Source organism: Accipiter gentilis, chromosome 17 (genome assembly GCF_929443795.1).
Source record: "Accipiter gentilis chromosome 17, bAccGen1.1, whole genome shotgun sequence".
Taxonomy (NCBI): domain Eukaryota; kingdom Metazoa; phylum Chordata; class Aves; order Accipitriformes; family Accipitridae; genus Astur; species Astur gentilis.
In genome coordinates this window covers 20,095,204-20,110,660 of record NC_064896.1, presented here as the reverse complement: position 1 = coordinate 20,110,660, position 15,457 = coordinate 20,095,204, and the positions used below count along the sequence as shown (strand labels likewise).

The 15,457-nt window shown below is 42.6% G+C and overlaps 1 protein-coding gene across 5 annotated transcripts in view; it reads right to left on the bottom strand.

The window, feature by feature from the left end:
• FAR1 (fatty acyl-CoA reductase 1) overlaps nucleotides 1-13,562 on the bottom strand; it is a 41,409-nt gene extending 27,847 nt beyond the window's left edge. The window contains exons 1-2 of one of the 5 annotated variants that reach the window (XM_049821305.1): nucleotides 13,381-13,562; nucleotides 746-940 (exon numbers count right to left, since the gene is read on the bottom strand). In XM_049821305.1, coding sequence (XP_049677262.1) covers nucleotides 746-934 — 189 coding nt within the window. In that variant the 5' untranslated portion in view covers nucleotides 935-940; nucleotides 13,381-13,562. Of the gene's footprint in view, nucleotides 1-745; nucleotides 941-6,692; nucleotides 6,811-13,380 lie in introns of those variants that run through there. The other 4 variants (XM_049821307.1, XM_049821303.1, XM_049821306.1 and 1 more) reach the window with 4 other exon arrangements.
• Nucleotides 13,563-15,457: the final 1,895 nt, after the last annotated feature.

Sequence of the window (15,457 nt, the reverse complement as noted above, 5' to 3'; positions counted from 1 at the left end):
CAAGCACAAAGCTTCACCTTAAAGGACAAAACTGCCAAGACAGCATTTAAAGCCTCTGCAATTCTTAGAGGTAGAGCAAATAGTGCTTGCACAGAAAATTTACATAGGCACTTTTGATAATTCCAGAGCACAGAATTTCAGTGCCTCTCCTTCATTGTCACAGGTTTGTAGTAATCTGTAACTAACAAGTCTGTAATAGAATCTATTAAGACAAACATTTCTGTTCTGTTTACAAACATAAGCTATTTAAACAACCTGTTGAGATCACATTCTTGCTTACTGGTAGATCCAATAGCACAACCAAGAAAAAGGAAGTACTAAGCCTCATCTTACAGAAAAGAAAATAAGGCACAAAGAAGAAAAAGTGACTTGCTTGAGATCTAAAGAAGGGTCTCAATCCCATCTTACAACTCCCAGTCCGTACTGCCTCTTGCATTTGATAATATATTCTCTCAATCAGTTTTATACTCAGGTGTTTTTCTTCTCAATTCTGCATTACAGCTGAACATCCTCCTCCTGAATTAAACACAGGATAATTTTCCACTACTGGCTTTGCTAGAGACTAACAGCTTGAAAACCAGCTATAGAAGCACTGCCAGGTCTTAGATTTTATATTTCTGTTAGAATTTAAAAAAAAATTTTTAACAACAAAGTTTTGCTTTAGATAAACCAAAGTCGTTCTCAAAAATGAAGTGGGAATGTTATAAAGAAGGACAAAAATGTACTTTGTGAGCATGACACATACCTTACAGCTGGTAATTTCTTCTATTCGTGCTTCAGGTGTCTGGCCTGCTTTGTGCCTCACCAATACATACACTGCTTTCACTTTAGGACAAGATCTGAGCAGCTTTTCCAGAAGCACTTTTCCCATGAAGCCTGTAGCTCCTGTCAGGAGGACATTCTTTCCTTCATAGTATTCAGGGATGGAAACCATTGTGACCTTAACAAAAGTTAAAAACAGAAATATATTCAAGAACTTCTAGAGTTGAGATTTGCAGAAGATACAAATAAATGGCACAGACACAAACATTCAGTTTCATACCTGAAATAAATGCTTAACAGCATTTTTGGGTTTTTTTTTTTTTTTTTTTTTTTTTTTTTTCTTCCCTATAACTAGTACTTAAAGATGTCTTTTTTCACCACATTCCAAAAGAGTCCCACAGGGTCACTATAGTAATCCCAGATCCTCTTGTAAACTGTCCCTGTTAACAGTGTCTTAAGGAATTAGACACTCACCCACTCAGTCTAGGAAAACAGCTCAACTTCAGTCTATTTTTACCTCTACGTGCATGGTCCTTTACCACCCTAAGTGGCTGTTCCACGTAAACTAAAGGTCATATTAAAATATAATCACAAGTAGATACTTCAAATATGTTGACAGAAGACAGGGAGCCCGGCATCTGCCAATTGCTGGCCCTGCTGGTATTTTGCCTGTGTCAGCAAAGAGCCCTGACAGTGTTAGGCTGAGCTTTCCTACAAATTATGCTAAGCCACAGAGAAGGTATAGTTAGCTGCCTGGTATGAGATGTGCTGGTTTTATATCAATTACAAAAAAACATACAGTTCCACAGATTGTACAGGTTTCCAACCTTTTCATCAATTAAGTCTGTTGGGTTTTTTACCCCAAATAAGCGATCAGAATTCTCACACAAACTAAAGATTTAAGTTAGCCACAAAGGATTGTTACTTAAATCCAGCACAAAGCTAAAAAGTGTTGTAGGTTTTGCTTCAGTTAGGAAGTTAGCTATGAGAATTTTCTTGCCCCTCCCTTAATCAACCACTTGGAAATTATGTCTAATTCTAGATACTGGAAGACTTTCTAAGGACAAATATACTGCTATTTCTCACATTAATTTGGTCTTTGGACCACAACCTTTATGACCTTTAGAACTCAACCTGTGCCTCAGGCTAACTTCAAGCCATTCTGTTAGGTCCAATACACCAACATCTTTACCATAACCCTTGAAAGGCTTACTTTTACTGTAGAATATGGATACACTTCCACCATGTTTTATCAACCTGTCTAATTAGACTTATAAAAATAACAATCTCATGTAGTGAAAATCTAGTTAGTCTCCTATAGCAGATCCACACACAAACCATTATGACCAAAACACTACCAAAAGGGACAGATTCCATAAAAACATGACACTAAAAAAAAACACAACAAAAGTGAGTCTCCTTAAGATGGAGTGTTTCTTAAGCAAGAAAGAATCACAACACTGAATACCTAAACAGGATGAGAGCCTTTCTTTACCTACCACCCAAGCATAAAGAAATCTAACTTCTAAATATGCTTAGTTCTTTTGAAACAGCAGGCTACTGGAAGGAGGAACTTATCAAGGATACAACATCTTGTGTATTGTTAGGAGTAAACAACTACAGGCTTAATTTGCACTTTTCGCCTGAAAAGTAAGTAAATATTTTTGGAACACTTATCTACATCTCAGATATCTGTCATATTAAAGCAACTGTGCTGTGCTTTTCATGTGCTCGTATCACAATTAAGCCTCTGAACAAGCTCTAAGTGATTACTTGCCAGAAATGAGTTGTCACCTGCACAAGCCCCCGTTTCAGCAGTCTGGGTACAAAGTCTTATGGTTTTTGGTCCAACACTCCAAATCTTACTTTGACTCCCTTCTTTGACAAGGTTTGCTCCTGCATTTACTAGTAAGGCATCTAAAAACTGGTAATGGGATACAGTAGCAAGTTCAGAACAGAACAAGCACTACTATTTCCATTGGCCACAGCACATCATCCAAAATTGTTTCTTTGAAGGTTGATGAGATTGAAAAAGGGGGATGAAGGGAAAAAGCTATTTATGTTATACCACTTTTACCACATATTTAAGAGACTTTAATGCAAATTTCAAAGCACACCTCCTGCAACAAAGCATAGAGAGCAAGATACAGCATGCTTATGAGTCATTTTTTCCTGTTCAATGTAAGATACAGGCCTGTTGTCTCCACTGTGGCTCTAAGTCACAATTAATGCTCTGTTATTCAAATATGTCCTATTTTTTTTCCTGGTCTTTACATACACCATTCAACTCCATTTTCCTGTAAAAATCTGCATGCTTGCTTCCACATATAAGACTTGTGTTCCCTCAAAGAGGGAAGAGAAAATTCATGCAACCATTACTGCACCGATTTTGTCATCAAGATCCAGTTTTGTTATGACTCCTACATAATCTTGTTACTAATTTACCTGCCTAACCATAATTCATATTTTTTACCCCTTAAGACTCTGTGACAGTACTTCAATACCATCAGCTCACTTTCCCTTCCTCAAAGGAAGGCTTAATACTACTTCTGACATAATGCTGTATCCTCAGTCTGGAGGCCTGTTCACATGGGCAGAGACAGCCTCTGGCTACATAAACACAGGAACCTTACTACAACACCCAGTACATGGGCTGCAGTCCAACATCCGTTTCTAAAACCTAAAACAATGAAAAAAGTTATGCTGCCAGTGGAAATACCTGTGTTGCTATGGTCCAGGTTTTTAGCTAACTGAAAAAATCTGACAATATTTAGGGTCACACAATGTAAAGAAAACTAGAAGCCAGAATAGATCAGAAAGTTTCCTGCCTTGGTTATTTCTGACCATAGTCCTTTGAGTATGAGGTTGGTATCAGATCAAAAATAATTATGCTCCTGAAACTTACAGAATACCAGACCTACAAAATATCCAGATGCAAAGCTATGATTAAGTATAATGATGAAATGGGTTCAGTTAAAAAACCATGAACATACATAAATACTTACATTCACACTTGACAGGCAGCAACACCTGTGTGTTTGCAGGCTATTTTTTTTTTTTTTTTTTTTTTTTTAAAAAGGATCAACAGAAACATTTCCTTTGAGAAACTCTCAACACCATTTTCCTTTACACTGCTCTCTGACAAATAGCCTCTGGTAGACTTTATTCATTAAAATTTTCCACACTAAGTTTGTCTTCTGCTTCCATTCCTGTAGAATATTCCAGCTAGAAGACAGAGCTGGTGACCTTTTCAGAATCACACATTGCTGCCAAAGTTACAGCAATAAACACTGGGATTATGAGGGAACTGCTTAGAAGCATCAAATTTGACTTAAGGGTAAATACCATGTATGGAATCTAGGTGCGAACAAAGTAAGTCTGAAATCAGCAGCCTATGTTTTAGCCTTTCTAGTAGGACATCTCAACCGAAGGAAAGGGAAAGAGTGTTCCCATTCTGTACCTTCCCTGCCTTCTCTGATAATGCATCTCTAGATGGCAGTTAGCATAGCATTGCTGGCAACTCCCGATTTCAAATTCAGAAGAGGCTTCTCACATGTATAAAAGGTAACACAGGTAATATGTTAAAGTTCTTGGTGGCAGCAAATTACTGAAGAACTACATCATACAGTGTTCTTAAAAAAAGTTAAGAATACGTGGTTTCCAGTGGAAATTTAATTTGACCACCAACATGTAACAAGCTGGAGTAGGTCTAGAAAAAAAATACCTACCTTCCAAGACAACATAGCAAAAGCAAATTTAGCATTTTAAGGTTGATATTTAAGTGTCAGCAATCGTTTTATCTAGTTTTAGAGTGCAACTTGTTGCATGTTTGCAATTACTGAACTGTAGCTATTTACCAGCAATACATATTTCCACCAGTTATCTGGTGACCTGTTAACAGATGCCTCTTCAAACACGCAGACAAATAACTCCTATCAAATATAAAATTGTCTAATGCACACTCTGGAATACCTGAATCCCTGTGTCGTAGCTACTTTTTAAGCTAGTAGTTAGTAACAGTCAAGAAAAAAAAGAAAAATGACAGTTGAAAAGATTAGTAAGAGTTCCGTAAAGAATTCTTTCTCTAGAACAGGGATGTTCAAAATTACCAGATGACTTGTAGGGACAAACAGCCTTTGATAGAGAAAGCTTCTGTTAAGCTGCTACAGAGAAACTGATGCTAGGATACTTCTGAAATCACAGGTTCAGGGCTAAACCAATGGTGACACTTTGAAGATACTGCTTATTTGAAGGGTGCTGTCCTTTGATAAATCTAGAGCTCCTAAGCACTTCAGTAAAAAAACCCCACACTCCAGGACCCTAGCCAACATTCCCCATCTTGTAAAATATTCTAGTGTCTGAGGCTGAGCAAGTGCTATTATGGAGCAAACAACGGCAGCTCTGTTTGCCTTCAGAGCTACTGCAGCGATATTTAACTCATTGCTTCAAACAGAAGTCCCCAACTCTCAAAACAAGGACAATCCTGGTTTTAACAGGAAAAAGATCAATTCTCAGTTTTGTCCAGACACAGATCAAGATGCTTAAAGATTGGCTTTCCAAGTGCCAGGAAAGCCTGCTGCAGTTCCACTGAACATTTAAATGCTAAATCCAGCAACTAGAAAGGGTGTGCATGGATGTCCTTGTTTGAGATTAAATGGTCTGTTTTCTAGTTTATCACTGACAAACATTAGGTCAACAACATGCTCCCTCCAAATTCAGTCATATTGAGATTATCACTCACATGAAATAGAAAACATGTATTTCCCAACCTCTCAAGCATCAGCAACAAGCTACAAAGTTCTGCAAAAATACAGCCTGACAAGCTAATTTCCTCCTTTCCCTCCAACAGCCCAGTACTAGCAGCAGTACAAAAAAAAAAGGTGGAAGAAACACTTTGTTTATGTATATTCAGGAGATTAAGTCCATCTAGACATCAAATCTGAATGCACCAAATGTTTTTTTAAACACCACACATGCATGCATACAAGTCCCTCATCTAGAGCTTCAATTGCCACATTGCAAGGACACTATAGCAAGCCAAAAAAAATAAAAATCTAAGAACTGGAGAGATTGGAGAGACTCAGGCAACAAAGGAAGTAATATTTAACTCATCTAAACAAGGTTACTGCCAGAAAGACAAGCCTGGGTCATATCATGATATCGTGTCTCATTTCATTTGGTGCCTTGCTTCCACAGAAGTATATCAATGAATGCTATCAGCAAAATGTCCACATTTTCAACCACCACAAGGGTCAATGATCTGCCCTATTTGGACAATACCTATCCAGCGTATCACCAAAGGATGACAGTTTGTTTGTCTCCACGGTCCAAGGTTATACCCATTGAGAAACCTTATCTGTGAGAGATACTGGTTTAGAATAGGAGTAGAGACTGAAAGGATGGAACAGAGTATTTCCTGTTGTAAACTGCTTTTGGTGTAAGCTAACCTTAAAGCATAGCCATTCCAAACTTCACAATCACGTGGAAGATTTGTGATTCTTCCCACAGCTAGCAGAAAGACAAGCTTATCCACATTTTAGACTTCATCAACATTCTTATCTACTCTCTGCAAGGTCATTTTCTTTACTAGCTATAAGCCACAGTCCCCTGCAGGATAAACCTGCCAAGAAAATTTAACACATCTCCAGGAGCTGGAAAACACATTGCCAGGTTTGGAAGCTAATTAGAACAACTGAGTTTTGAAGAACTATCAAAATGGGTCCACTAATTTAATATTAGCTAGCCAGTCTTTGGCTTATGCCTGGTAGTATGCCAGATGGTTAAGTGTCTCACTACTCTCTTTCCAGACAAGTAACTGGAATGGACTCCGGGTAACAGTAAGTTCTCTCATGTATACCAACATGTCTTTACTGATGATCTCTACAAACAAGCGAATCGCAACAAAACTAAATAAATCCAAAGGATTATACCTAAGTCATCACAACTGCAGTATAAATGCCACCAGAAGACCCAAAGCTTTATGTGGTAATGCCCAATTTGTGGGCCAGCACTCAGTACATTAGAGCATTTCTGAAAAATAAGAATAGACATGTCAAACTAGTTATATTCTTCAATCTTGAGGATGTTCAAAGAGACTAACGTACTACCAATGAAAAGATTTGTCCACTTTAAATCATTTATCTATTGAAACACAATACCCATTAGAGTAACTAATATAGTTAGGTCAAAGTTTACATAACTGTTACATAACTTATGTCCACAAATAAAATAGACTTGCTTTTAAAAAAAACAATACTTCTCCTCACTATTCTTAACCACAGAAATATGCTAGACACTGGAAGTTTTTCCTGGACTGTATGCTCCTCAAGTTACATTCCTCCTGGATACAATACTACCTCTGGCAATATATACATTCAAGGTAAGGAGCATTATTAAATTGATTTAGAGGAGACTTAACCAATACTGCATATGAACTATTTAACAGCACTACAGCATTTTGAGACTAAAATCTAGATTGATACCAGACATTGAAGTCATTTTGTAATCTCCTTTAAGACAACAATGACAAAAAACAAGCACAGCATTCACTCGATTGCTTTAGGAAGACTGTGAACTTGGGCTAACTCATGACCACCCAGTAATTTATTAGCAGAACTCAGTCCAACCCAACAAACTATTTCATTTGCCATTTTAAGACACTTTTTGTGAAAGTAAGGTACTTTGAAGTCAGGGCTGTGCCTGAAATCATGGAGTCTTTAACCTCTTCTAATCCCTTAGCCTTACAGAGGGGAACCTGACCTGGCTACTGTTGAGTTGATCTCAGCAGAACTTTGTCATTAGAGGTATTCAATGCATGTACATAAGAAGTATCTGTGTAACCATGTGTTCACATACCTTCTTTCAGCCAAAATTCGGACTTTTACCACAACTTCCATTCACTTACACTTCTATTCAGAGGGATTCTGTACCAGATGACTTTGAAATTACTTCTAAGTACTCTGTTTACAAAGTACTAGAGTGGCCCCTTGCTTTGCTGTAATTACATTTCTCTTATAGTAAGTCCCTCCTCTGAAAATGAATTAAAACAAAGTAAAAGGTTTTTACTATCCCTTTATAACTAGGTTGCAAGTTGATGTTTTTCCGAGTTGTTTACTGTTTGAGCTTAGTCTTCAAGTGCACATTGAAGAAGAAAAAAAGTCTCTTTTGGTATAATTAACCTCATTTTTCAAAGTTGCACGGAAGGCATAGATCAGAAGTAAAGCACATACCACGTCATAACATTTACTATAGTCCATCTCCAGTTCATGTGAAAACATGTTTAACACTTATATCCAGTGAGCTTTCAAACAAGTTTTAAGAAAACAAGAGGCGGGCAGATTCAAGATTTGCTGAACAGGATCATAGTTCCAGATCATTTTACCCAAGTTAATTAGAAATCTGCATTAGAAATCTCACTTGTGCTTTTGGTTACAGAAGGATTACAAGATAAAGCCTCACTGTTTATCAAGGTAGCTGCATAAATCATGACTCGAGTTAACCCCGAAAGGAGTACAAAACCTGTCTGAAGAACCTACCTACAACATAAGAGTAATACAGTTGACTACTACGTAAACTGTTAAAGCTACAAGATCACTCAATTCTTATTCAATGCATTAAAAAAAATAAGCTAAAAGCATCAATTTAGCCTTCATATGAGTAGGTTGATATCCAGTCCAGGTTATCACCAGGAAAAGCTGTAGCAGCAGTTACTGTGTTACTGCTTGTTACTGTGATACTGTCATTTTGCTGGGAGGGGAAAGCCAAACACCAAGTGGGGGGGGAGGGAGGGGAATGGAAGGTGTAACAAACAACACTCAAGTGGCTCATCATTTTGCCTAGTTTCACTGTTAAGAGACAAATCTAGGTAATTAAAACCCAGATTCACATTCCTTGTATTGATCAGACAGGACAAAGATTAACTACCCAAAAACTGCACCTGCAATTACATTCTGTTCAAAACATCAGAAGGACAAGATAAGCCACCTGAGCTAGTATTTTACTAGAATTGCCTTTGCACATATGAAATTTATTAGCAAAGCATTTACAATAAGAATACATCATCCAGAACAAAAAAACCCCCAAATCTCATTCCTCCCTTGTTTTAAATAATGTATATTATTACAGAGTTAGAAGGCTTGAGTAACATTTTGCAGCAGTCATTACACAATGAATTTGAAATCCTAGGAATCAACACTTCCAGACTCCTTCCATTCTTTCCCATACCTTTTACAATTGAAAATAAATCCAAAATGACAAACTTTGCTGATCCTCTCAGCTCCTGTCAACTGAAGAGTTTCAGGTAGTTCAAGATTTACAGGGTAGGGGTGAGGGGGAGCATTATTTGACAGATACATGTGAATGTTTAGTACTAACTCACTAACTAGACTTCTGTAAGAAAATCCTCAAATGCCCCTGATCATGGTTCTCCAAATCCCAACTTCTAGTGCCTTTGTAGTAAAGGACACCCCATAGTAAGCATGCTCACAGCTGGTGAGCTGATTGTCAAACAGCTGTAAAAAGAGTTTAATTTTAAGGAGGAGCTCTAAAATCTTCAGTCAAGTCCTCCATGGCTGCGGCCAAGAACTTGACTCCTTAATGTTTAGGTGAGCCATTTCAAAATTCTTCATGCAAAACCACAGTCAAAAAATATAACATCTTTACATGGTGCAATTCAGTGGCTTTCCAATGCAAATCAATAAAGATATTTCCTCTCCCATTATGTTCCTGCAGAAATTCCCAATAATTCTTCCGAAACCTAAAAATAACTCACCTGAAAACTGCTCTATCAAGTTGTATTTGAAGCCTAATCACCTCATTTAAGAAAAAAAAAAAACCACACAAGTTTACCCTTCCTTTTTTTCAATACATGTAGAACAAAATCCTGTGAAAACATTAAAAGCACATTTTCACAACTTTCTTATCTTTAAAAATAGCTTAAACACATACATAGTTAAAGCAAGTTCTACTAACAGATTGCCTACCTGTCCTACAAACAGGACAAATAGAAGTGAACACCAATTATGCAGGATGCATGAAGCCTCTCTCTTCCTTCTCAGAAAGGCAAAGGCATTTACTCCACTCCTGTAGCTGATACTGATCATGTAGATGCCAAGGGCTCCGACCTTACACTAACAGATGTATTATTTGGATCTATCAATTATGCCTATTGCACAAGAAGCCCTACAAATTTACAAACATCAAGCTGAACAATGACATGAAAAGGTTGGCATGATGCAGTGATATATATATATAGCTACCAACACCAAATGGCAGCTTAGGAAGATCTACTAAGCATAGTCTTTCTAACCACACCCAAGGGAAGAAAGTAATAGGTACACCACACATTCTTTGAGAAAGTTTGGAAAACACTTAACAAAGCGTCTTGGTTTCAGCTGGGATAGAGTTAATTTTCTTTCTAGTAGCTGGTACAGTGCTATGTTTTGGATTTAGTATGAGAAGAATGTTGATAACACACTGATGTTTTCAGTTGTTGCTAAGTAATGTTTATAGTCTAAAGCCAAGGGTTTTTCAGCTTCTCATGCCCAGCCAGCAGGAAGGTTGGAGGGGCACAAGAAGTTGGGAGGGGACACAGCCAGGGCAGCTGACCCAAACTGGCCAAAGGGGTATTCCAGACCATGTGATGTCATGCCCAGTATATAAGCTGGGGGGAGCTGGCCAAAAGGGCAGATCGCTGCTCAGGGACTTAACTGGGCATCAGTCAGCAAGTGGTGAGCAACTGCATTGTGCATCACTTGTTTTGGATATTCCAATTCTTTTAGTATTATTATTACTGTCACTTTATTATTGTTATTATCATCATTATTTTCTTCCTCTCTCTTCTATTACACTGTTCTTACTTCAACCCATGAGGGGTTTTTTTCCTCCCCAATTCTCTCCCCCATCCCACTGCGTGGGGGGGAAATGAGCGAGGGGCTGCATGGGGCTTAGTTGCTGGCTGGGGTTAAACCACAACACAAAGTCAAAAAAGAACAGTTTATTAAAAGGGCCTCACTGTAAATCCTGGGTTGAAGACACTCAGAAGGAAAAAAAAAAAAAAAGGAAATAGGAATACTTTGTCTCTTCAGAGACAGTATTTGTTAGGACTGTTTGGAGCTTCCAAAATTTAAAAGTGTTGAGGCTAAATAAAGCATAGCTGGAGGACTGTATTACTGCAAGGCTCAGAATTAGCAACTGGGAGAAACACTATGCGTGTACATGAAGGTACTAACCATGCCCAGCCGTTAAATGATGGTAAGTCCTCCAGCTACAGACAAAATACTAAGCTAACCAAGTACAAGTTTTGATGATATTGGTTCCTTTTCAGAAATTTTTGTTTCCTTTTTTAAGTTACCTAGCAGCTCTGCTTTCTGCAGACAAGTAACTGGCATACTGTACTGAACATAGACCCTCCTCAAACCTTAGTATTTTGTGACAAAAAACCCAAACATGCACACAAGAGACACAATTTCTGGCTGGAGAAGCTAGCCAAACCTGAAATCACTGCAATGATACAGCTATGTTTTCAAAGACATCTAACACATTTTCTAGCACTTGCCTAAACTTTCAAATTGCTGTATAACCATTTGAGTTTATCAGACATTCCTTCCAAGCACTGGAAGCACGGTGCTTGTAAGGAACTGTGAGATCCTACAAGAGGTAGAACTCAGATGCAGGAAGATGACAAAGGACCCTTTGCTTTATAGTAGTCAGGAGGAGATTCAGTTTGGCCTCTCAGGAGCTAAGAGGTTCTATGGATGGACTGATTCTCCCATTTGCAGGAGAAGTGCTAGTACAGGTATTTCAAGACATCCATTACTTCAGCTTTCAAAGATGACTCTCTCAGGCAGAGTCACAGCATACTGTCAGGAGTTGCACTATAGAACTGACACTTAATGATGCTCTCTGCTCGCATCTGGCTAGTAGATATCCTGTACATTTTCAAAGTCTGAGGAACACTGAATACCAAATGAGGAGAAATCCTTTGCTATTATAAAAGTTACAGTTTTGCTTCAATGCTAACTTTTTACTGCCAGTTGCTTAGGATGATTCAGATGTTGACAGGTTGGGTTTTTTGTAACTACAGGAGGGAAAAACACTTATGTCCAAAACATACCTCTACATTAGACAGCCACACTTAATGGAAAACAAGTGCCCCACTGTGCTTTTACTGTTAAAATTGTCTTTAGTAAAGCTTCATTAGACTTGCAGTCCAGCATAAGGTGAATAAATAAAGACTCAGTACTTGCAATAAAAAGTTACAGATCTAGATTGGCATATTACTTTATAGTCCTGCAAGAGCTAGGAGGTGAAAAAAAACAAAAAAGCAACAACAAAAAAACCTGCAAAGTCAATCTTTCATATCCAGTTGTGGGAGGGGAAATGGCTGATTTTTAAGCCACCTGTATTTGAGAGGAAGGTCCAAAAACAGGGTAGAAAAAAGGAAGAGTAAAGACCCTAGAAATATATACCTAATGCATAATCTCCAGATTGCTGAAATAATGGTATTTCAGTTAAGAAGCACAGATATGATACACAAAGCAAGGAAGCTGGGGGTCAAGAAATTCTAGCCTGCTACAGTACAGATGGGTGTCACAGACTGTAAAACTCCTACATGTTCCACTTCTGGTTTAATTATTATTGCAACAGTTATTAAAATAATAAAAAACTTTCAGCTGCTAAAGCTGTGAAGTAGGTTAAATGAAATTAAAGGTTTCTACTTCCATGGGACTCAAGCTGGTTTCAATTACAAGTTTGCTACCAACCAGCATATCGCTGCAATTAGGCACACTTTAAACTTCACTCAAGAAAGTCTTGCTGTAGACCCACGCGGCTCCGGCTCCGCAAGGAGTCCAAGCCTCTACCCAGAGTCAGGGGCTGCGGCACACACCGAGAGCTTCCACAGCTCCCCCTCTGCTGGAACTTCCCGAGGCACGGACCCATCGAAGTGGGACTCCCGTTTGAAGAAACAGGCCACCTCGGTTCCCCTCCCCATACGTTCTTCTAAGCGGGAGAGAAACTTGCGGTCTTTTCCCCGCACCAGCCGCAACTGCGCGGGCTCCGAGAAAGGGGAACTACCGCGGCAGCACGGCCGGAGCTGGCAGAAGCCGGAGCTGCTTCGCAGGAAGAGCCGGCGCGCCGCTGCCCGCGAGAGGCCCATCCAGCGCCGGGAGGGCAGAGCAGGCGGAGAGGGAGGGAGGCGGGCGAGGAAGAGCAAGGGGAGATGGGTGGTACCCGCCGGCCCCGGGCCCGGCGGCTGGCGGAGCGGGCCGCCGCGGACTCCGGGGCTTTCGGCCTCGCCCACGCGAGAGCGCAGCCCGGCGGCGCCGAGGCAACCGCGGTTGCTCGGAGAAGCCTTTGGGCTCTCCCCCCCCTTCCTAAGCATCGATGCCGGCAACCGGGCTCCCCCGCCTGTAAGGCGCCTCCGGCCTGCCCGCCACCACGGCGCGCCTCGCAGCTGCCCCGTCCCCAGCGCCTCCCCCCCGCCCCCCTTCCCCGGCAGCCTCCCGGAAACGCGCGACGGCGGCCGCCCGGCTCCCTCCGCGCCCCCCTCGCAGGGCCGCGGGAGGGGACGGAGCGGCTCGCCCCGACTGCCCCGCCGCGGCTCGGGCGGCCGCTAACCTGCTCCGGGCGGCGTCCCCCCGCCGCGCCAGCGCCTCGCCTCTCCGCCCGCGTCGCGCCCCGCCGCTCTGAGGGGCTCGGGCAGCGGTCCTCACAGAGCCGCTCCCGTTGGCCGTTGCGCACACGGTACCCGCCCGCCTATTGGCTCCTCGCTCCGCCGCTCGGAGGGACGAGGACGCCGGGGGTTGGCGGCTGCCAGGAGCCCCACCCAGTGCCGCGAGTTCGGCGGGAGGGGCGGCCGGGCGCGTGCGGGGGGAGCGGCCTCAAGTCCTCGCGCGCGCGGCCCTGCCCCCCCCCCCCCCCCCACCTCGTCCTCCACCTCCGCGGCGGTCGGGGACTCGCGCGCGCCCCCCGCCCGCCGAGGTCCGCCATGCCGCGGGCCCGCATCCCCGCCGCCCCGTGGAACCGCTCCCCCCGCTCTTTCCCCCCCCCCCTCCCCTCCCCCGGCCTCTGCCGCGCCGCCTCCGGCCCACGCCGCCGCCAGGCTAAACGGGGGCGGCCGGCGGAGCCGCTCCACCGCCGCCGGGGGAGCCCGCCCCGCCCTGCCCGCTGCGGGCTGCGGGCCGCGGTCCACGGGCGGGCCCGACTTGCGTGGGGACGGGCTGCCGTGTGCGTGCCTCCCCCGGCTGGGAGAGGTGCCCGCCAACCCGCCGGTGGCCGCGGTGATGCCACTTGTGTCGTGTTCGATCTCTGAAACTCCCGAGCGTGGGGACGCTAAGGCGGCTCCGCTTGAAGTCGGCCAGAAGGGCCAGAACCGGCTGGGGCTGCGGGGGGGCCGCAGGAGGAAACCGCGGCCTCCGCCAAGGCGAAGCCGGTGGTGAGCGGAGCTGGGGGCCGGCTCGGGCAGGGGCCGGCCGTTCCCGCTAGGCCGGCATCGCCACAGCGGCAGCGCTGGGGAAACTCGCAGCGGTTTGCACCTGCAAACCAAATGCCCGAGGCCCCCGCCTGGTGTTACGGGCGCAAGGTCGGTATCGGCAGCGTGTTCCCGATCAACGAACGGCCCGTCTGTGCTACGAAAATCATCACCGCGCCGCACTAACCTCACCGTTTGTTACCAAATGCTGTTAGGCCACAAAGAAACCTGCCATTATGCCATGTCCTGCCACCGTATGCCGTTTGTTTCACAACTAAGTGTTGCACAGATGGACATGCATCGGCTTAAAAATAAAAAAAAAAAAAAGCATTCAAAAGTTAGGAAACACCCTATAGGAGCTTGCACAACCCGTATTAATTCAGATTACGATGCATATGAAGTATTATGTGAGAACTGTTGTAAACACAGTCTTTGCTTATGCAACTGCGTGTTACTTTTTCAGAATGGCTTCTGCCTGATCCAGGCCATGAGAAGGGGAGCTGCGCTCACATAGTCTGCAGCAATTCAATAATGATTTTATCCTTATTGTAAGACGTGTATTCTCGTGATTTATCTAGTCCATACTAGTTAAACCTAGTGCCTAAGTACTTCTTCACACGGTACCTGGAATCACGTAATTCCTTATCGTAACTGTTAGTGGACGGTTTTTCAAAGACGCTATTCCTCGGAAAATACCTGCTCGTTGAAGCTGAAGCATCATCCGATCACCTGTAGGTGATATTTTTGCCTATATACCTATATTTGCTGTATAGGAAAACCAACTCAGGCAGTGCAAAGACTTTGAGTCCAAATCTCCCACATTCCTGCTGAAGGGTTTTACTACTTCGTTGTACACTATTACAGCACCAACGTTTCCTTTTTCGTTCTAGTGAAACCCTGACATACGGTAGGCAGCCTTACTGACCGCAGGGATGACGCTTTTTCATTTCAGATTCCCCAGTACGGAAGAGTCCATTGCAGCAGAGAGATGCAGATGCAGAATTGCAGTCGGTGCACATGAACTCCTCAGAAAATTTATTTTTAAAATATCCCTATTCTGTATATGCAAATTAAAGTTCCTCAGGTTATTACAGAAGTTAAATATGGTTGCATTTTTCAGAAGTCACTTTGTAAAATGTGGCTGTGACACCAAATGGAAGTAATGGGGAAGTTACTAGTAATATTTCAATGTGGCACAGCAGTGTATTTTGTCCAGTCTCATTT